The 21,947-nt window shown below is 38.7% G+C and overlaps 2 protein-coding genes across 3 annotated transcripts; both read right to left on the reverse strand.

The window, feature by feature from the left end:
- Window positions 1–2,316: 2,316 nt before the first annotated feature.
- Window positions 2,317–21,569, reverse strand: LOC140150747 (solute carrier organic anion transporter family member 4A1-like). 2 transcript variants are annotated; one of them, XM_072172848.1, is made up of 12 exons: window positions 21,477–21,569; window positions 12,319–12,604; window positions 9,679–9,837; window positions 9,218–9,497; window positions 8,627–8,729; window positions 7,839–7,960; window positions 7,268–7,528; window positions 6,465–6,663; window positions 4,540–4,693; window positions 4,132–4,304; window positions 3,508–3,572; window positions 2,317–3,073 (listed from the first exon to the last, which is right to left on the reverse strand). In XM_072172848.1, the coding sequence occupies exons 2-12, from the start codon at window positions 12,568–12,570 to the stop codon at window positions 2,658–2,660; spliced, it is 2,184 nt and encodes a 727-aa protein (XP_072028949.1). In that variant the 5' UTR covers window positions 12,571–12,604; window positions 21,477–21,569; the 3' UTR covers window positions 2,317–2,657. The 2 variants fall into 2 exon arrangements, with proteins under 2 accessions (XP_072028949.1, XP_072028948.1); XM_072172847.1 differs by lacking the exon at window positions 21,477–21,569 and having other exon boundaries at window positions 12,319–13,137.
- Window positions 19,371–20,801, reverse strand: LOC140150088 (uncharacterized). Its single transcript, XM_072172092.1, has one exon. It carries the CDS (start codon window positions 20,799–20,801, stop codon window positions 19,371–19,373), a length of 1,431 nt encoding a protein of 476 aa, XP_072028193.1.
- Window positions 21,570–21,947: the final 378 nt, after the last annotated feature.

The raw sequence follows: 21,947 nt of genomic DNA on the forward strand, positions 1-21,947 counted from the left end.
GCCACAAACCCATACCAAGGAAGATAAAATATCAATTTTGCTGCAAGCCCTCAGAGAAAAGTAATATACAAATGTTTAAAATCATGTTTTATTACAACGTATCTAATAGTAATAGGAATTTGCACACAACCATGACAACTGCTAAATTAAGCTGAAATGAAGAAAATATAGACTATAAAAAAGTCTAAAATGAAAATAAATGTTGTTCCAAGTGACTATGAACAATAACAATAGATCTGTACAAACACAACTGATTTTTAAACTTTTATTAAACTTATTGCAGTATACGGCAATTCTCAGGCCTTATTGGGCCTTCCTACCTTTTCCTTTTCCGCCATATATTTTTGTTTGTGTGTGTCTTTTATATTTTATTGTAAAATTATTAATATATTTCTTGATGTTGTTGTATATTTTATGGAAATAAACGAATGAATGACTGGTTGAATGAATAAATGAGCGTCCTTGAAGATCCTCCCAAGGTCCAAAAGACTTGCTGACGTCACCACTAATGATATACGTGCTGGCACAGTGGCATTGATAATGAATAAAGAACCAAACAGGAAAGATGAGATATACCACAATATGTAACAACTCTGATGACATCCATTAATCACTGGATTTATGAGCCCGTTCAGCATGTTCAGTGGAAGCGACTGAATCTCCCACCCCTAAGAAGATCATCACTCTGTCACCATAGTACAAGGTCTTCATCGCTGTTTTCTGAGATTCAGGGAAAGTCTTCTAAGCACATATCATACAATTTTGATAGCAAAATTGAGGTAAGCCTCAAGTAAAGAGGGTTGATGGTAGGAATGGGACTGTTCTCAAATTGTGTCATGTACCCTATTCTCAGTTTGTCAATCTGCAATTACCGGCAGAGTGGTCAGACAACTAAAGCAGCCATATTGTGGTCCAGGCATGGCCTCCAGTTAGTGAAACCTATTTTAGAATTTCAATTCCTACTTTCATAATAACAGGTCTGTTTGTTATCAATGCGGGCGAGCCTTCACTGAAGAGTGCTCGTGGAGCAAGCGGAAGACTTCCATTTTTTCGACACAAGGTTTCAGGGGAAATTGCAATGGGGGTGCATTAAGGTATGCAGTGACCACGTTCAAGAGTGAGCTAGAAAGAATTGGGTTGTACTCATTATTAAGTACCTTGTTCTACGAACTTCATGACCGCCCTCGTAAAAAGCAGTCCAGTCGAGTGTCAATAAAGACCCTAAGTACAGGAATGTCCAACTCTTATCTTGCAATACAAATGTTGAATGCGTCAGAAGTTGACAAAATCCTGGGAGCTGACAAAAATTGTTCAAACCAACGGTCCAATAATATCATGAATATAGGCAATGCGTTTTGTTAGATTGTAAGTAATCTTGCAAGCAAACTTCTACGGTCTTCCGAAGATCCACAAATGGCACGCTGCATTGAGTAAGCTTACAATGTAGCAAAACACATCGTCTATATTATTGGACTGTTGGTTGGTTGGGAAATCTAAACATCACATGGTCAACTCCCAAGGATTTTGTCAACAAAGTTTACGACATATATTTGGACGACAATGACCATAACTGAGACCAGTCCTTAAGGTTACATATTCATCTTGCTTTCACTCCTCACTATGTGAGTTTCCGGCCTCGGCCATATCGGGCTTGCGGCCTTGGATGTATTTAAGCCCCGATGGGATGGGGCCAAGTATCAAGAAAAACAAAGGCCGCAAACCCGGTAGGTCTGAGGCCGGAAACTCCCATAGTGAGGACTTGCAACTAATGGAGTTCCAATATATAAAATATCCCGCAGGGCAATAAAGCAAAACAGAGGGCGTAAATATAGTCATCCTAAACTGCTCTATATAGTCCGTTTAGAGTAATTTGTAAACTGACTATATAGTTTAAGGGTGGTCTTAACCCTGGAATTATGGAAACTTTCGGGCTTCATAACTGCTAAATTATTAGTCTAAAGAATATAAAAGTGTACATTTTTAGACTGGAAATGACTTGCTGAATTCATCTCTGAGGTCCAATTTGGGCCAAAATGCTCATTTTTTGGAGAAAATCTCCCAAAACAGGTTTTTTTTCCAAATTTTTTCGTGCAACGTAACAAAAAAAAATTGTTTGGCCAAAAATTGTTTTTATTAATTTTTAAAAACTAGATAAAAATATCTAGGGACCGTTTTTTTTTTTTTTTTGACCAACTTTGAGAAATTTGCACCAAAAATGGTCAAAAATGTAAAATTTTCAAAAAAATCATAAAAAAGCCTGATTTTCACCCAAATTTCAAATATTCATCAAGTCATTTCCATTCTAAAAATGTATACTTTTATATTCTTCTAATAATTTATCAGTTATGAGGCCCGAAAGTTTTCATAATTCCAGGGTTCAGACCACTTCATTTTTCATAGAGCGGTATTTGTCCGCTTTTTACGCAAACTTGACTAACATGCCTAATGAAACGCGATTTTTCTAAACTAGAACCACGTAAATCTATCAGACGAAGTTAATGTGAGCCTTATTTATATTATAGTACTGCTCGTATTCAAAAATAAATTGTCAACAATTACCAGTTAACATGATTTAGGTAGAGTCTCTTTTATGTTCAAAGCTTTAAAACGATTATTGTCCTTGGAAGTTTGAAGACAAGATATCTTCACCGACCCGATTATACACGAGAATCGTGATCGACATTCCCTGATCTCGTTTTGTCGTCATCATTCTCATTATGAAAGCCGTCATCAGATACTGGAAGACTCTCATTGGCAACAATTCCAACTTGGCTACTACTTGATACCAACTTGACATTACGATTATCATCATCGACATCAAGTTTGTACTTTTTTTCTTTTGTCTCATCGTCCATTTCACCATCATCTGCAGGGCCGTTGTAAGTCCAAAGAGCCAGTAAGAAACATATCAAAGTCACAAGTACGCAACTAAAACCGATAAGGGTGAATTTCCATGCGATCCCACTTCCGCTGTAGAGAAAACACGACCCTTCTGCTCCTGTGCAGTCCTGCTGCCAGAGAATACATGAAGTGTCTAGAGCTGCACCAAAGGCGATAGGCCCAGGAATTGTACCTGAATGATTTTGTGGAAAAAAGCAAGATATGGCGTTATGTATCTATTCAGGAAGGAGGTCCATTTCATATATTTCAGATATTTGTTTAAATGTCAATGTCACAACCTACCAAGCCACCAGCAGGATAATATGGTGTAAAAAGGAATTTTTTTTAAATTCCAAAAAGTACCCGTTTGCGAAGGCGCAACCGGTCTAGTTGATGCGATCAGATTGTGATGATTCACCATGGCAGCAAAATTACAGCGTTTTGAATCTTCTAAGATCTGCAAAAATGCGTTATACAAATCCAAAATTTATTTATTTATGAAGTTTCCCAAAGCATTCAAGTCTTGAATATATTTTTGAAAAATCGATATAAAAAAACCCTGACTAGTCCTGAATTGAGGCGGTGGGTGGGGGAGGCAAGAGAACCAAAATGTATTTCTTTACTAACCTAGCATTCGTGCGAATATCCATTGTACACCAACTGCTAACGAACGTTGAGATTCTGGCACGCACCTGATAGTAAAATTTAACATATGGAATGAATCGTAATTTGGTACTAACAATATATAAAACAACATGAATATCAATAGAATAAGGCAGAGAATAATAATGACATTATTTTCAGAACCCATTGTCCAGATATAGTTTTGGTCGGAACCAATTCATTATTTTGGATGAAGGTCAAAATGCTGAGGAGATCATACTGCTTTAAATACTATAAGCTGGTTTCCTAAGCTCTCTGAAACATCACAATGTTATAACCCACCTCTATTATTATTCGACAGACCGTTTTCGCCCAAAGTGAGAATTATGTAGCAAATGTTACGCACAACCAAATGTTAGCATGAAAGTTCAGAATTGTCAAATAGATCAACGAACTGAATCATTTCTGCTGAAGAAGGTTGTAGTCTTAACAATTGAAAATTTCAGGTGAGCAACTGTATGTGTTGTGAACAAAAGTCCGACCCATCACTTTCATTTCTATTTCAGTGTGTAGCCTTATTATTTTGTTTTACACCCCCCCCCGCGGCCCCCCACACATAAGTTACAAACAAACAAACAAACAATTCACCTTAATACACATTCCAGGCCTGGGATGACTGCTAAGAATTGAAATGTCATCAAGAGAACAGTACCAATGAGGAACATGGGCAGCAAACCACAATCGCTGCCGCATTTACCCGCTGTTACTGTTAAAGATGTATTGGTTGGGGCTAGCTCCAGGCACGAACAGTCTGAAAAATGCTTTACAAAGATGGAAATGTACATACGGTAGTTAAAATATATAATTTAATTAGTATAGAATCGTGGTATACATTCAGAATTCCACAAATACCAATAGGAAAGTATGGTTTTAATATGGACAGAAGAGTCAATTTATTAAAGATACTTTATCGAAACGGGTTTTTTTTATTGGGATACCCTCTGACAAGAAAATGAGTACATTTTTGAATTGATTAACAATTTTATGAAAATATACCTGTGCGTCTTCGGTTCCATTGGTGCACCCAGCAAAACAGGGATTGAAGTATTCCATTCCGTTGTCTCCGCATACTGGGTTGAATTCTTTCCTTGTACAGCCACAGTTCGAGTTGCAGTCATTTACCAGTTGTCTGTCCCCAGCAATACTTGTCCTTGCAAAAGTAATTAGTATAGTAAAATATTGATCAGAAATGCGCCTTTTCTGCTAATATCCTGGGTGTTGCTTTTTAAAGTAAAGGAATAAGTCAAATATAAATTTTTGAGATATTAGAATATATTTTCTAAAAAGCAAACCGAGATTATCAGTGATTATGCATTAACTCATTTGCATTTGCACCGAATAGTTTATAATCCTCAGAGCATGTTCTTTGCTCTTTGCTTGCTGAAACTCAAGAGCTGAAACTCTTTCGGTAAAAGTATGTAGAATAATTGCCGCAATCCCAAGCGATTGTAATAAACTAACGTTTTGTTTTGGAGTTATTATTAGGGTTAATATTTAGAGATTAGGTGCCCGGTAGGTAACGATGACTCTGTAAATACCTGGTGGTGCAATAAATTGGGTTACGGTTCGCTATCTCTAAGGTTCGCTATCTCTAAGGTTCGCTATCTCTAAGGTTCGCTATCTCTAAGGTTCGTTATCACTAATTACGAAAAAGGTTCGCTATACCTAAGGTTCGATATCACTAATTTTGAAAAAGGTTCGGTATTTCTAAGGTTCGATATCACTAATTTTAAATAAGGTTCGCTATCTCTAATTTTAAATAAGGTCCGCTATCACTAATTTATTGAAGGTTCGCTATCTCTAAGGTTCGCTATCACTAATTTAAAATAAGGTCCGCTATCTCTAATTTTAACCGTCCCGGTATCCCTAAGGTTCGCTATCTCTAATTTTAAATAAGGTCCGCTATCTCTAAGGTTCGCTATCTCTAAGGTTCGCTATCACTAATTTCAAATAAGGTTCGCTATCTCTAATTTCAAATAAGGTTCGCTATAGCGGTCCTTATTTAAAATTAGAGATAGCGGACCTTATTTGAATAGCGGACCTTAGAGATAGCGGACCTTAGCATCAAGTGTTGATAAAGACAACAGGTGTTGTTGAAACGTACACAAGTAAGTGAACATTCTGGATCAGATACAAAGAACTTTGTTAACCAGTTTACTATACCGATCCTGATGAATCTGTTCAATCAAGTAGCGGACCTTTTTTTAGGTATAGCGAACCCTTTTCTCTATTAGAGATAGCGGGATTCTGATCTCCATAGACTTTACACGTTAGTGATAGCGAACCTTAGAGATAGCGAACCTTAGAGAATCAGATAGCGGACCTTAGAGATAGCGGGATGTCACCATAAATTGTATCAAGCGTAATAATTAACATTTGCATAGTGTTATCGCTTTTCATTTAAATAAAAAACAAGAGCACTATGCAAATGTTCAGGGTGTAGAAAGAGCCACCAGTCCATATCAGGGCACCGATAGCGATACAGGACCAAATTATACGTTGTGCCTTATGGTTTCATACTTTCTGCCGCTTGCCGCTGAGCAGCGTGACACTTCATCATGCCGCTTGCACTTGTTTGCAAGCGGAGCGGCACACCGCTGACCGGCAGCGGCATGAGTCTGAAAGCATCGCTCCGAGTTGACTTGAATTCCAGTGGTGCTGCCGTTTGGGCATAGAGGTGGAGTGATCGATATATCGGCTTGCCGCTGGTCACCGCTAGTGTTTCAGGTGTGATTGCGCAGTAAAGCAAAATTATCTTCAGAGCGGCAAATTGGCAAGCGGCAGGAAAGTATGAAACCAGCATTAGTGTTGGGGAGTCATGGCTGAGCATGTGGAGGTGGCGACTCCTATCACAAAATTATTGTAAGATTAAAGTTGTTCTCTTCTTTTCTACTTTTATTTATATTCTTGTTGAAACTTACATATTTCCTTCATAGTCAACATTGACTCCAACTACTAATTCCTGAGAACATCTGATAAGCATGGTCATCACTGCTAGCATGGTACAAATATTGGTGATGCAACAAAACTTGATCATGCCACGGATTTTGAGTTTCCATCGCTTGACGAGGTACCCACCGAAGATGGTCCCGAAACCAGCTCCGGGTATCGCACATATACCTGATATGAAGAGGTTTTACAGTACGTTAAGTTCTAATGCTTTATTAATTTTAATTAAAATAAAAGCAGGGTTTAAAAACCCTACTTTTTAAAGCCATTTTTAAAAACATTGTTGTGTTTGCTGAGTACGTAACATGCAACTTGACACACATTTATGCCTGCTACACATTTTCACCCCGCTACGATAACTCACTTTTCAGCCGAATAAGTGAGCTTTTTGCCTAAATCATGTCTAGCATGTGCACCTGCTGTAATTATAATGCCAATGAAATTGACCAATCAAAAAGGAGATTTTAGGGTGAGTTAGGCAATTTTGATACGTGACTAATATGGTGAGTCATTTTAACACCATAATTTATGCCCAACTCAGTTGTTTGTCTGAAGATTTTATTCTGATTTTGCCTAAGTCACAGGTCAAAATCACTGAAAGTCACACGTATCAGTTATCGCCCCAATCGTTTCTGAGTAATTCCTTTTAATTTGTCTCATTATTATCTAAAAAACAGGTTTAACAATCAACGTTGCATGGTGACGAATTATACCCTAAAAACCACTCAAGCAAGTACGAACTTAATTGGATTTTCTTTATAGTATTTTATCTTACCAAAAAGAAGCGATGCATCAGCGGCAGTCAATCCAAATTGTGTCTCGACCAGTTTAGGACCAAATGTGGAAAATCCAGTAACAATGAAACCTTCAGTACAACTAAGAAGGAGAAAACAAAGGAATGTAGGATTCTTCAACAGGTACTTAATTGCGCGGGGGAAATCGCTGAGTTTGTCACCAAAGCCGGGATTAGATACGTGGTCATTGTGTTTTGATTGTTGAGCCTGGTCTACTTTGGCTGTTCGAACCTCTTTGGTGCCTGTAACATTGAAAGAGAGAAAGACATTGCAAAACATTGCGGAGCTTGAAGAAATCTCAAATTTGTGCAAGAAAATAAAAGGCACGACAGTGTGAGGTACGTGGTATCTTCATGATCTTGTCAAGAAGCTACAAAAGCAACATGCAATGTTGGTCAATTTACTTGCGTCTTTGGGTATGAATCTGTTATGCATAATATAATACTAGTATGATAATAACTGAACTACATTTTTCAATATGGCCCAAAAATTCTATGGGTTGTTTGAATCCCTCGGCCATATCTTGAAACTAGCCAATATGGCGGATCTCACCTGGCAATTCTGACGGAAAACCGAAGAGTGGCACTGCAACCAGAACGGCAATAACGCCTCCGATGATGAACCCTAACCACCAAGCGCCTATCCACCCGGGATCATTTGGTGTTAAATCAAGACTGAAAAGGGTTATAAATGGAATAAAAATATTTTATTTGCATATGGTGATGAAGTTGGTGGTAAAAGTTATGAATGGCCATCAAAACATTGAAAAAAAATCTACTGAGTTAAGTGCGTGTTTTAAAGGATAAGAGTTACTGTTTATTCTTTAAGTGATATTGGAATTTAAAGGACGATGATCTGATAATTTTCAAAGACAAGTATATAAATGTCGTTGGAAACAATGCCAAATTTTTGAAATCAAAGTCAAAAAACTAGATTTTCCTACCAACATTTCTCAAACCGCCATAACTAGTTATATACTGTCTCAATTGATTATTTTTTAAATATACTATAGTTATGTGTTAGTTCAAAAACATTTAGGTGTATATGGCTAAATTTTTCCAAATTTCTAAGATACAGTTGAATTCACTGAATTAATTCATCTCTAAAAATATATACTTCCATAAACGTCGAATATCTGGTGGACATTTTTATCGATTTTAGTTCAACAAACATTTCGTTAGAAGACAAAAATGACCGAAAAGAATGGAAATAGATACTTGTTGCATCGAGTATTCGACATTGAAGGGCTTAAAGCGCATTCAGTACACTTCATATTAAAGGTAAATCAATTTAAGTAAATTACTCGTCATTCAGTGTTATCATGTTTATGATTTAGTCACCTGTCAACGTCGACTAATCCAGTATCGGTATAGATGTTTAGAAACAATCCACCAACTATATATCCAATGCCTGGTCCTATTGCAGACAATCCGTAAAATATGCCTGTAAGATATCAATATCCGAACTAAAAAGTAACAATGAATAATGGACCATAGTTCCTATTGTATTGAAGAAAAGCTCCTTGAGGTTTATTTACAATAACGTGATCAGTCAAGACTATTAATGTTTGGGAAATCCCCAGATATCAAAATGTTATTTACGACCGTACAATTTTATCATTGCCTGCAGTTGTGAAGAAACCCCGAAGGAATTTTAGCCCCAAACATGCCAAAATTCAGCCCACCCACGGTGGGGGATCTTTGGGAGCAGTATCAACTAAAAACATTAAGGCCGGCAAGCCCGAGGCCATACGACGACAAAACACTTCAAGTGAGTTCCATTATAAAAAGACCCCGCAGGGCAAGAAAGCCCAGTGACTTTGACAGCATAGAAATGTGACTCACATATTTTTACTATCCTCACATTGTACATGTAGTATATAATAATATATAATAATTTCCTTACTTTATTGGTTTACAAAATACACTTACCAAGATACAGTGCAGATTGGTGTACCGTAACACTCTCATCTATCAATGTTACTCCAATGGTGTATAAAGGAGTACTGCCTATCCCATGAAGCACTTGTGACAAGACGAATACGTAGAAATAGTTGGATAAACTTGACCCAACGCACTCCTCTGTCGACTCATTAGTAACACAGACAAGAGAACCTGATATGTTTTCATGTAAACCTGTTGTAAAGTGAGGTAATCCAAAGATAACGGCACCAACGGCAACGATCATACAGCCAAATGCTAACCATCTTGCCTGCATGATAGTAATACTAGTAATTATAATAAAAATAGTAACAACAACAACAAAAATAACGACAACAGTTATGACGTACACATCACTTTACATGTTTTAATGTTTTAAAGTTCTGAGATCTTTTCAAGGAGAAACCCCAAAAGAACCAAATAGGGCATATTACATCTCTGATTTTACGTACCTTGTGTCCTCGTCCTCCATAATAACTCACAAATATTACTAGTGTAGCGGTTGCTATGTCGTAAGAACTTGCTATAAGACCAGTTTGTCGACTTGGCAAATCAAATCTCTTTTCTAACGTTGATATCACTACATTGATCAAACCATTGACGATGAGGCCCTAGAAAAGATCAGTAAACGCGTTAATACCGTCTTTGAAAATGCAATTGGTATGCAAATCAAACTAACTACAGCATAATGGGGAATAAAACATAACCAATTCTAGTTGCAGGGATTATAATACTTTTTAAATTCTTAAGGGGGTACTACACCCCTCGATAAATTTGTGTCTATTTTGGCATTTTTCTCAAAAACTAAAAACACAGTGGTAACAAAAGTTACGTATATTATAGGGGCAAGGAATCCAATTACTACACTGGAATTTCAGTGACCCAAGACAAGCGGTTTGTTATGATACGAAATAAGGTACCACTAGGATGTACCTCGTTTTCTATCATATATACTGAACCGCTTGTCTTGAGTCACTGAAATTTCAGTGTAGTAATTGGATTCCTTGCCCCAATAATATACATAACTTTTGTTACCAGTGTTATTGTTTTTGAAAAATGCAAAAATAGTCACAATTTACCACAGGGTGTAGTACCCCTTTAAATGATACTTTCTAAATTCTTAAGATTAAAAGTTATCCTATGAGATCAAAAAGTTACAGGTCGACAGTCTAGTCCAAAGGTCATTAGTCCGAAAACATAATAAGGGTCGTTATAAAATAATAATATAAATAAAGGCGCAGACACAACGCCTAGTCATCATTGATCCACAAGCCTCAGCACACTTTACAGGTTGTCGCTGATCACTACGGCACCATATCATTCCAGCAGCTAAGAGTCGTACACCATAGACATACCACCTTCGCAGCCAGGATCAGCAGTGGCGTGTGCAAGAGGGGGGGGAGGGGGGCACAGGCCCCACTTTTGTTGGTCATTCGGGGAAAATCAGTCATTCGGGGAAAAAAAGTATTGCCCCCTCAAAATAGGATTCCTTGGCCTTTTAAAACGCTAAAACCCCAGAGCTTCCAGAGGCGCTGCCCCCTGGACACCCGCCACGGGCTTTGCCCCCGGACTCCACCAGGGGCCCTAAGGCGGGCCCCTGGAACCCACCCATGAGGGGCTTCGCGCCAAATCGCTTGCAGTGCGGGCTACGCCCGCACCTTACACTCCTAATCAGACTCCATTCGGGGGAACTGAACAACATGGCCCCGCCACTTTCAATGTGCTGCGCACGCCACTGAGGATCAGCTCCCCGAGTTTCGTACGGTTACAACGAGACAATAAACAGTAAGTTCCTTGTCCAGGGGAATTTCAAGCTAACACATTTTGTTACGCGTGAGCGTACTAACTCTTACCTAACCCTAAACCTGAAGCTAACCCTAATCCTAAACACAACCCTGTCCCTAACCCTATCCTATTGTATTGACCTTAATCCTAATCTCTAACACTAACCATAATAGATTTTTTAAAATATGCTAGCCTATGGGACCGTTCATAAACACTTTTAAGGGGGGCCTGATGCAAAAAGGGGGGGGGGGCTGAAATTTTTTGACCCTCCTAAGGAAAATGATCACAAATTTTCCCGGGAAAATTGAGTTTATATGCTTTTCTATGGGGTTGACCGATAATTTTCATGTCAAAAAGGGGGGCCCTAAAATTTTTGAGACCTGTAAAGGGGGGCCCCGAAAAATGCTTGCGATAAAAATTTTTTGCATCAGGCCCCACCTTACAAGTGTTTGTGAACGGTCCCTAAGACTGTTGATCCTTCGGACTTACAGGTTGTTCGCAAAAGTTACAGTCTATGATGCATGTGGCGGGACAAAATATACAACCCCAGATTAATTAATTTATGTAGATTCAACTAAATCTGATTGAAACGAAACTATTTGCACGACACTACTGAACAGCTTAAGAGAAGGGGCATGAACGTTTGGACAGTATTTATTGCGGGACATTAGAACACATCAGACATATCGAATTGCATTCTGAATACGAAGAATGTCCTTCTGATACCAAATAATTTTGATTTTTTGAAATTCGCAATGTAATACACATTTTATGGCAAATGATTAAAAATTGATATTTTTGATATTTAACAGTACTCGAAGTAAAATTTACAAATCTTATGATTTATACTTAAAGTGTATGTAGGCGGGATGAAAAGCCGACGATAAATTGAACATTAAGTTTGACCTTTCGTATTGAAGATATGGATTTTTCCCCAAAACACCAACAAAAATTAGGTCTTTTTGGGAAAAAAATCCATATCTACAATATAAAAGGTCAAAATTTTCAATTGATCGTCGGCTTTTCCTCCCAGCTACATACACTTTAAGAATATATCATTAGATTTATAAAATTTACTTCGAGGACTGTTATATATCAAAAATTTGAAAAATATCAAATTTTGATAATTTGTCATACAATTTATATTATATCGTGAATTTCAAAAAATGAATATTATTGATATCAGAAAGACATGCTTCGTATTCAGAATGCAATTCGATACGTCTGAGGTGCTCTCATGTCCCACAAAAAAATACTGTCGAAACGCTCATTCCAGATCCCTTAAAATATTAGAATCAATACAATACCTGCATAAAAGAATAAAAGCTCAGACACACCAACAGCCAAACAGGTTTATTGATTCTCTGCAGAAATTCTGGCTTCCATCCACACCATCCATATCGATGATCAACGGTGTCAGTAGTGTCTTCTCCACCAGGTGGCTTTACCGTTCCATTGTCACCAGCTTCAGAAGCCTTGTCTTTTGTCCAGATTTGTGGGTCAACACCATCAGAGTTTTGATTTTGTTTAGAATCCTGGTTAACACTTGCTCCTTCCATATTGTGTATAATGTCACACAAACTAATTAATAACCTATTTTTAGAAAAAGCATAAACTTAACGACAAAGCTAACTTTGACTGAAGTGACGCTTTGAGGTTAAATATCTGCTACAATTGTGTACATGTATATTGTATAATGTAGGAATAAACATTCCACATTTCAGTTATACAGTAAAGTACAATGTTAATGGCGTTGAAGTTTAAAAAATTTCAAGTAGTATTATAGCTCCTCAGAAATGTCAGGCGCTGTCCTGTGCGATCAACAAAGTGAAACAAACTCATCTATACATCATATCGTGACAATGGTAGCCGAATGAGAGACTTTAATTTGTACCGCGTTTCGCTCGTGCCAGTGACAATGTAAATTTATGCGTATTCTGTAGTTCAAATAAACTTTTCGAGACTGTATATTGTTACTGTTCAACGATCTGCAAGAAAAAGCAGAGTCATCGTATTGTATTGACACAGACCTTAAATGAATTTAATGATATAAGAAACAATAATATAAGAAAAAAGGAGGTGCAAGTGCTCCGCAGGAGTTGTTTGCTTGTTATATTCCCCATCACCAAGTGTAAAATACTCAAGTAATGTCCTTTTTGTAAGAAGACCTTTTTCGTATATGCAGCATAGAGGCCATACAACAAAAAGTGCGTTTTTAACGAATACGTAGGACCGATGTTTCAAATGGACAAATCATATATCAAAATGTTCAGGGGAGTCTGGATAATCTTTTCTGCAATGTTGCTAAATTTGTATTAACCCGCACGTTGTATTCGGTGGTGTAACGGTTACGCTATTTTAGGATTTAACATTTGTTACCCAAAATGTCACATTAAGGGGGTACTACACCCTGCCTAATTTTGTGCCTATTTTTGCATTTTTCTCAAAAATTATAGCGCATTAGTGACAAGTCATTGCCCCTATAATATACATATCTTACTTGTCACTAATGCGCTATAATTTTTGAGAAAAATGCAAAAATAGGCACAAAATTGGCCAAGGGTGTAGTACCCCCTTAACTAGCTATTTCTTTGAAACTAAATTAATGGAATAGAAATTTCAGCTTAGTGTGCAGTGCACTATACCGGGGCACTATACAGACACGTGAATATTTAATATCGATGAACTGAATCCTCACTTCATTCAATGCATTTGATTAATGGGTAAAAAGGTCATTTTTTAGTGATTTCTGTCCAGTTGTGCCCCAATAAATGTAATTCTTACATGGGAGATTTTTCAAAAATGATTATATGTGTCACGGAAAGATGAATCAATTTGTTGAGATGGATGTTTGGATCAAGACACACAAAGTTTCTCACAAACACCGAAACTGTCAAACGTGGAGTGTATTCGGGCAGTACCGGAACAAAGTGGACCAATGTTTTTTAAACATGATAAAGCGCAGCCAAGATTATGTCAACAACATCACTGGTGTAAACTTTGTTGAAAACCAAAATGCTTCTGGTCATAGGTGAAATTGATGCGTACTGAAACCCCCTAAAGAGTGATCCAACGAGTGAGGCAACGAAGTGCGCTTGATTGGATATCAAAGGAGCATTTGACAACGTCTGGCATAATGGAATTTGCTCGAAACTAATGCATGGCAAACGGAGTATCCGGCAAGCTTCTCATCTGGATTAGGAGCTACCTGACAGATAAGGCAAGTTGCCTTAAGTATTTCCTCCATCACTGCATCAGTTCCCCAGGGGTCCATATTGGGCCCACTTTTTTCTCCGTCTTCATTGATGACCTTGGTGATGAGTGTGAAACCCAACTCTACCTCTACGCAGACGATTCAACCTTGTTTTGTTAGATTACATCTGGAGACAACTCTGAAGCCGTTACTGCTGCTAGCCTGAACAGAGACTTGGAGAGTATGAGGATCTGGGCATACAGATGGAAGGTGACATTCGAGTCATCGAAATGTAAGACAATGACAATATCAACAAAGAGGAATCCAACCAAGCTAGATCTTCTTTTTGGTACCACCTAACTAGCTGAGCAGGTGGAGCTGAAGATATTAGGAGTCAGTCTACAGCAAGCTAACCTGGACAAAGCACTTTTCTAACGTCTCATCCAGAGCAGGACAGAAGCTGGACGCTCTGAGGAGAGCGCATAAACTTGATGTCAGAGGCAGAACAACCGTTTACATGTCAGGCTCAAGTTCGCAGTGTGATGGGATATGCCTCACTGTCTTGGATGAGTGCCAGCGCTACAACTCTAGGATTACTACATGTAGACTTTATCAGCTTCTATCCAGAGTAAGGCCCTTCAAATCATAGGCTTGAGCGAAGAGGAAGCAAGTACAGAGCTGAACATCGCATCTCTCCATCAAAGACGTCAACATGGTCAGGTGGCTGCAGCAACAGTTCTCAAAATGCACACCAGCTACGCCATCCACCAATCAGATCTGAAAGGCACCACCAAAGCCATTTGTAGTCAGAGGTGCAACCCGCCATAGGCGGCGGAACCGGGGGGGCCTGGCCCCCCCACTTTTAACCCATAAAATGCTGTGTGTAACATGTCTGGGTGAACATAAATAATCAAATCTCTATTCTAGACCCTTAACATGCCTAAAGAAAGTGTAAAAATGATGCACTAAATGGCTTCAATTGGACCTTCATTTTGCAAAATTTTCCAACTCCCCTGTATTAGGACATCCAACACTAAAAGCAATAATTTATACAATTATAGTGAAAGCTTATCCATGAATGGCTTCAATTTGGGCCTTCATTTAACCCATTTTCGGATTTTTCAAACTAAAATTGTACACAATAATAGTGCCAGAATGGTCCACCAAATGGCTTCAATTGGGCCTTCATTTTGCAAAAGTTTCTCACTTCTGAGGGGGCACATCCCCTCAGCCACCTCCTGCGTCGCGCAAGCTGACGCGATGGTTGCTTCGCGACCATTTTTTACATTTTTACATCACCCTGACTGGCCCCCAACTTTCAAAATCGTTCCGCCGCCGGTGCTACCCGCTCCAGCTTGTCCATAGCTTGCCATCGGCTCTCACAGTACCAGTGTCTAGAACTGTATCTACTGGCAGGAACTTCATCCACACTGCAGTTTACGTTTGGAATAGCCTACCAGATGGAGTAGTCGGAGACGTATCCTGACTACGGCGCATCATCCTTCAAGAGCAGAGTGCATAAGCATCTTATTGCACGTGTCTGATGCTACGCTTCTCATGCTTCAAACGCGGGGTGTCAAACTTGTTTTGGCATAAATCTACTCCTATCAAAGTGAATTGAAGTAGACCTATTCACTTTCTTTACTTAAAAAATGATGTTCGCATTTTTTACCATGAAAAATTATTTTGCAAATTTCTAAATAAATGTCGAAAATTATTTCAAATTGAAAATTTTCACGTGCTTCTAATGATTAGATGAGACCAAGCGGTCCTAACAAGTCCTTTTGTATGTCCTTTTTCGCTCCTAAGACATTGCAAGAAGTCCTTTTTTCTCCTAAGTCCTTTTTCGCATTACATGTCCTTTTCCGCTCCTCAGAAGTCCTTTTTACGAGACTGAACTACTCGTATAAACTATAATGTTCAATTTTAATTGAATGTTTACCTTAATTGCCTTTATTGTATATAAAAAAGTATACCAAACGTGATATATCACGTATATATTTTACACCTCACTGAAACTCCTTTAGACACCATGTAGGCCTATGTCAGAATTATGTGTTATATTTTGTTAAGGTTAGTCCTAACCCTGGAATTGTGAAAACCGTTGGGACGTACTCGTAACTGGTAAATTGTTGGTCTGAAGTATTTATAGAAAGTATAGGCCTACAAAAAAGCCCTACATAATAGAATGGCAAAGACTTGACTAATCCACATCTGTGAGGTCAAATTTGGGCAAAAATAATCCTCTTTTGAGAAAATACCCCCAACCCCCCGTTTTTTACCGTTTTTGCAGCGATGGTCCAAGTGTGTGAAAATATTGGATCCAAAAGATAATAATGATAAAATTGGATGCTTTACGCCCAATGTTTATTGGTCTCGCTACTCTATAGCTCGACCAATAAATATGGGCTCAATCAAATCTAATTTTATATTAATTGTTTTCACCTATCGCTATGGTACTTTACTAGGCTGTCTTCCGCCCAAGCCAAAAAGTATATAGTCAACCCTAATTAAAGGAGGATTTCGTGATCCTAGCATCCTCTTTTTATGACATTTTCAGTAGATATCCACGAAAAAGCTTATTTCCAAAATTTCAGTTGATTCCGATTTTGCGTTTGCGAGTTATGCATGATTATGTGTATTACACTGCTCCATAGACAATGTGTTGTAATTTCGTTCTGGTGCACCAGAACGAAATTCAAATTTGGCGATATTTTTGCTAAACGAATTAATCTGCAAGAAATATTTGGTACATAAACATTATGTAGCCAGAGGTATCCAGTGGTGTAAAAATCTCAACTTTTTTTGGGAAAAGTGGGGGGATGAGGCTGTGGATCACGAAATGCCCCTTTAAGTTGACCTATATTTCTCAACTATAATTAAAATATTTATTTCACCAATTCTTAAGTAAATAAAATGTTGCACAAAATAAGAGACCCAGGTAGAATCACAGTCGAAAAGTGCAAAAAGTAATAAAAAAAAAAGCCCCAAAACAGACAATGTATTCTTTTAACATTTAAAGTGTAGATTGATTGCAGATTTCTTTTTTACCATAATAATAATGATACCTATTTTTGCATTATGAAAGACGTCAAATGCACAATATATTATCTTGATCAAATGTTTTGAATTTATTAAAAAACAAACATATGACTGTGCGATTTATTTCAAAATAATTTACTGGTGGGCATTTTGGGGTATGGGCAAGTTGAATTCACTGGGTGGGCAAAATAATTTACTGGGTGGGCAAATGCCCACTAGTCTCCTGTTATTTACCTCCCCACCGGGCGTATGTGTAACTGGATATATGACTTGAATCAGGCGGCGAGTGGCATGGAGAGGGCTGTCAAAACCGCTCGGCCGTATGGCATTTTCCATATACTAAGGTAGTTTTGTGAGGTTCATTATCGAACCCCAACGGTTTTAGCTTGTATTTATATTATTTATTAACATAGGCCTATTTGTTTGTGAAATTTCAAGCGTTTTAAATTTTCAAAATAATCCCATTCAATTACACTTCTTCTTCTACTTCTATGCATATTCTCATCAAAAGCCTGTTCAGCAACTGGATGAGGGACTGCTGTGCGGTGCTTCTAGCAGTGGACGAATGTGCTCTGTGCTTAGCCTCTTCTATTTACAGGTGCAAGTTCATTTGGTGCAAGTAAAAACATCTGCCATGGATTTAGTTGGCTTCGATGGCTTCCTTGAACTGCTCCACAGTGGGCAGTTCAATGGTGATTTGCGGAAGCGCATCCCAGTCCCGTAGTGTCCTCGGGAAAAAACTATGCTTGTATGTGTCTGATGATGAGCCGAGTCGTGTAAAGCGATGATGCTGACTGCTACGAGTAGTTCTGGTTCTTGGTGTTAAGTAGTTTGGCATGGGTATGGCTATGAGTTGATTTGTGACTTTGTAGAACTTGGTGAGGCGAGCGTTCCTCCTTCTTTCTTCAAGTGTAGGTATGCCAAGTTCTTGTTGCATTGCAGTAACGCTAGCCTCCCTTTGATAGTTTCCGGATATGAATCGGATAGCCCTTCTTTGGATTTTCTCAAGCTGGTCTATTTGGTTTTGTTTACTGGGGATCCCACACGACAGAGGCGTATTCCAGTTGTGAGCGCACAAGTGAGGTGTAGGTTTGCTTTTTTATTTCTGTTGAGCACTTTCCCAGGTTCCTCCTCAGAAAGCCGAGGGTTCTGCCTGCCTTGGATGCTACTGACTCAATATGTGTTTTCCAACTGAGCCGCTCATGGAGTTCGCAACGCCGAGGTATGCTTGACTAGATGCAGTACACAGCTCCTCTCCTCCCATGATGTAAGTGTGGGTGATTGGCATTTTCTTGCGATGTATTCTCATGGTGTAGCATTTTTTAGCATTAAAGCTCATTTGCCATAGGTCAGACCATTCCTTCAGGTTGTCTAGATCTTTTTGAAGTTTGGAGGTGTCAGTGGGAGATGTAATGGTGCGAAACAACAAGCAGTCGTCAGCAAACAACTTGATGGTAGAACTTATGTTGTTACCAATGTCATTTATGAAGAGTAAGAACATTAAAGGCCCCAGTACTGTGCCCTGGGGCACTCCAGAGTCTACATGAACTGTTGGTGAGGCTTCTCCATCTACAACCACTCTCTGCGTCCTGTTTGTAAGCCAGTTTTGGATCCAACCGTTGGTTTTGTTGTTGATACCGTAGAAGACAAGCTTATTTAGGAGACGTTGGTGGGCCACCGTATCAAACGCCTTTGAGAAATCCAATATCAAGACGTCTGTTTGGTGGTGGTTGTCAAGCGATCTGGCAATCTCTTCCAAAGTGCTTATCAGCTGGCTTTCTGTGGAATGCTTTTGACGAAATCCATGTTGATACCAGGCCAGAATGCGGTTCTTGTCAAGGTGTTCCATGATGGAATGAAAAATAATATGTTCCATGATCTTGGTGGTTACACATGTGAGTGACACTGGGCGGTAGTTTGCTGGAAGGCTTTTATTTCCTTTTTTGAAGATGGCTACAATGTTGGCAGATAACCAGTCGTTGGGTAAGGTGCTAGTGTCATATGATTGCGTGAATATTATTTGCAAAATTGGTGCAATTTGTTTTGCTGTCTCTCTAATCACACGAATCGGGATGAGGTCAGGGCCACAAGCTTTCTGTGGATTCAAATTGCCAAGCAATTTCTCTATGCCTTCTGTGGTGAAGATAATGTTCGGCATGGCAGGGTACGGGCTGGGCCCTTATCAGGAAATGATGCTGTATCCTCCTCTGTAAACACAGACTGATACTGCCTATTCAGGACATCAGCTTTGGAGGCACTGGTAGTAGCTAGTCCTCCTTCAGTTTTCAGAGTTGGTATTCCTCCACTATCCTTCTTTTGGCTGTTAATGAACTTCCAAAACTTCTTCTTGGACTCAATCATGGTGTTATCATTATCAAGTATACTTCGAATATACTCTTCATATGCCCTCTTCATGCTACTCTTAATAACTTTGCGTATTTCTCTGAAGTCCTTCCAGTTCTTTTCCGAAACATTACGTTTTGCTTTCTTCCAAATTCTTTTCTTCTTTCTAATTTGTCTCTTGATTGTCATATTCATCCATGGTACATCCTGCCAAGATGAGATCTGCTTTTGTGGAATGTGCTTATCCATGAGATGAAAGAGTTCTGTTTTAAAGGATGTCCAATTTGTTTCCACATCATTATCTGTGGGGTTTGATTGCAAAAAAGAGTCTTTGTATTGTTCCATTCCATCTCTAATACCATCCATATTTCCCTTTTTATACAGATAAACTTTGCGTGGCTTCTTGCGGGCGTATTTCACTGTGGTATCAAGCTGTACAGCAACCGCATCGTGATCTGACATTCCGGGTGCTGTCTCCACCTTTCTAATCTGATCTGGTATAGTGGTGAAAACTAGATCTAATATATTTTCACCACGAGTGGGGATTCGCTGCACCTGGCTAAGCATGTTATCATTGGCCAAATTAATCATTGTTTGATTCAAATGGCGACCATATTGTGGTTTGTTTTCTCCAGTAACGATGGTTCCATTCTCCCAGTCAATGTCCGGCGTATTAAAGTCACCCGTCAGAATAATATTTGGCAGGGCTGACTTACCAGTAAGTTTTTTCACAGCTTCATCCAGTTTTGTAAGGGGTATAGGGTCCCTATCAGTTGGTCTATAGAAGCATCCAACATACAGGGGTTGCTTTCCAGCAAAAAGGATCTTGACCCATATTGCCTCACAATCAGTGTCCATGTTCTCCTCTTGCATGGCTAACAGATCTTTCTTTACGCCAATAAATACTCCGCCACCAAATCTGTTCCTATCCTTCCTAAAAATTTCATGAGTATCAGGAAATATTTCACTAGTAAAATAATTACTATCTATGTGGGATTCTGTTCCGCATATGATATCGGGATCTTCCTGCTCTATAACAGCTTGAAGATCATGCTGTTTTCTCTTGCTCTTTATGCCTCGACAGTTCACATTTAAAAGTCTGAGTTTTCTAAATTTTGGTCTACGTTGGGGTGATGTGTGATCTTCAGATGATTTGGTACTATGGGAGGAACAGCTGTCTGAAGAGAGATTTATGATCTGGGTCAAAATCATCCTCTTCTGACATGTCGGATTCTGATAACACCGAGAATGAGTTGTCTGTGGGAAATGAGTCAGCACTGATATCCAATGAGGTCAACAAATTGATGTTCTCACACACACTGCAAAACCACACGGTCTTCTTACTTGGACTCTGGACTATCACATGCACTTTTCAATTCTTCATATTCCTCAGGTGTTATGTTACCACATTTTATATGAACCCACTGCTGGCACTCTGGTCGATCACACATTACTGCTCTATGATTTTTGCAACTGGTTTCTGACCCATCTTGCAAGGGTATCTAACCGGTCCTGGATTAATTTCAATGTCACCACCCAAAACAAGTAAAAGAACAGTCAAAGTGGTATTGGTTTTTGACTTTGCAGAGTTATCGTTTGGGTTTGTTTCATACAGGTTTACACTTTTCATGCCAGGTCTAAGTAGCTCAAGGCGTATGCCTAAACTTGGAGTACTATCAGCACAACTTTCATTTCCTTGGGTAAAGAACACCATGCATCTGGTCGCACATCATGTTGATATCTTCCATCACTTAAGCTTAACTTCTTAGTTAACACACCATTGAGGGTATGAATTGCAAACACTACTACAGTAACAATCTGGATGGCAGGAATTAGCGTGAATTTCTTGGTGTGTTTCTTCATGATTATAAATTGAAACTCTCCTACCTTGGATCATCAGAAACTTGGAATTAGTCACACAAAACTTAGCTGCACACTGCACAGTTCACTTCCAGATTCCACAGAAACAAAGATGGATTTCCAGCACTCAAAACCCGATTGTAGTGGCCACCAAATGGATTCAGTTGAAGAACACTATTACAGGTGATCAATCATCAATCAATCGATAGGCAATTATACCCAGAGGACCACTGTGCGAAATTGATCAAGTTTAAGGGAACTGGAATGAGCGTTTCGACAGTATTTTTTGTGGGACATGAGAGCACATCGGACATATCGAATTGCATTCTGAATACGAAGAATGTCTTTCTGATATCAAATAATTTTCATTTTATGAAATTCACGATATAATTGATAATTTTGAGACGCATTCCTATTTGAATTAACAATTTGAGAATTATTAAAGTGCTATAGTTTTAACCAAATAAAAAATCACCAAGTGCATTTTAATATGACATT

Source organism: Amphiura filiformis, chromosome 4 (genome assembly GCF_039555335.1).
Source record: "Amphiura filiformis chromosome 4, Afil_fr2py, whole genome shotgun sequence".
In the NCBI taxonomy this organism is placed as follows: domain Eukaryota; kingdom Metazoa; phylum Echinodermata; class Ophiuroidea; order Amphilepidida; family Amphiuridae; genus Amphiura; species Amphiura filiformis.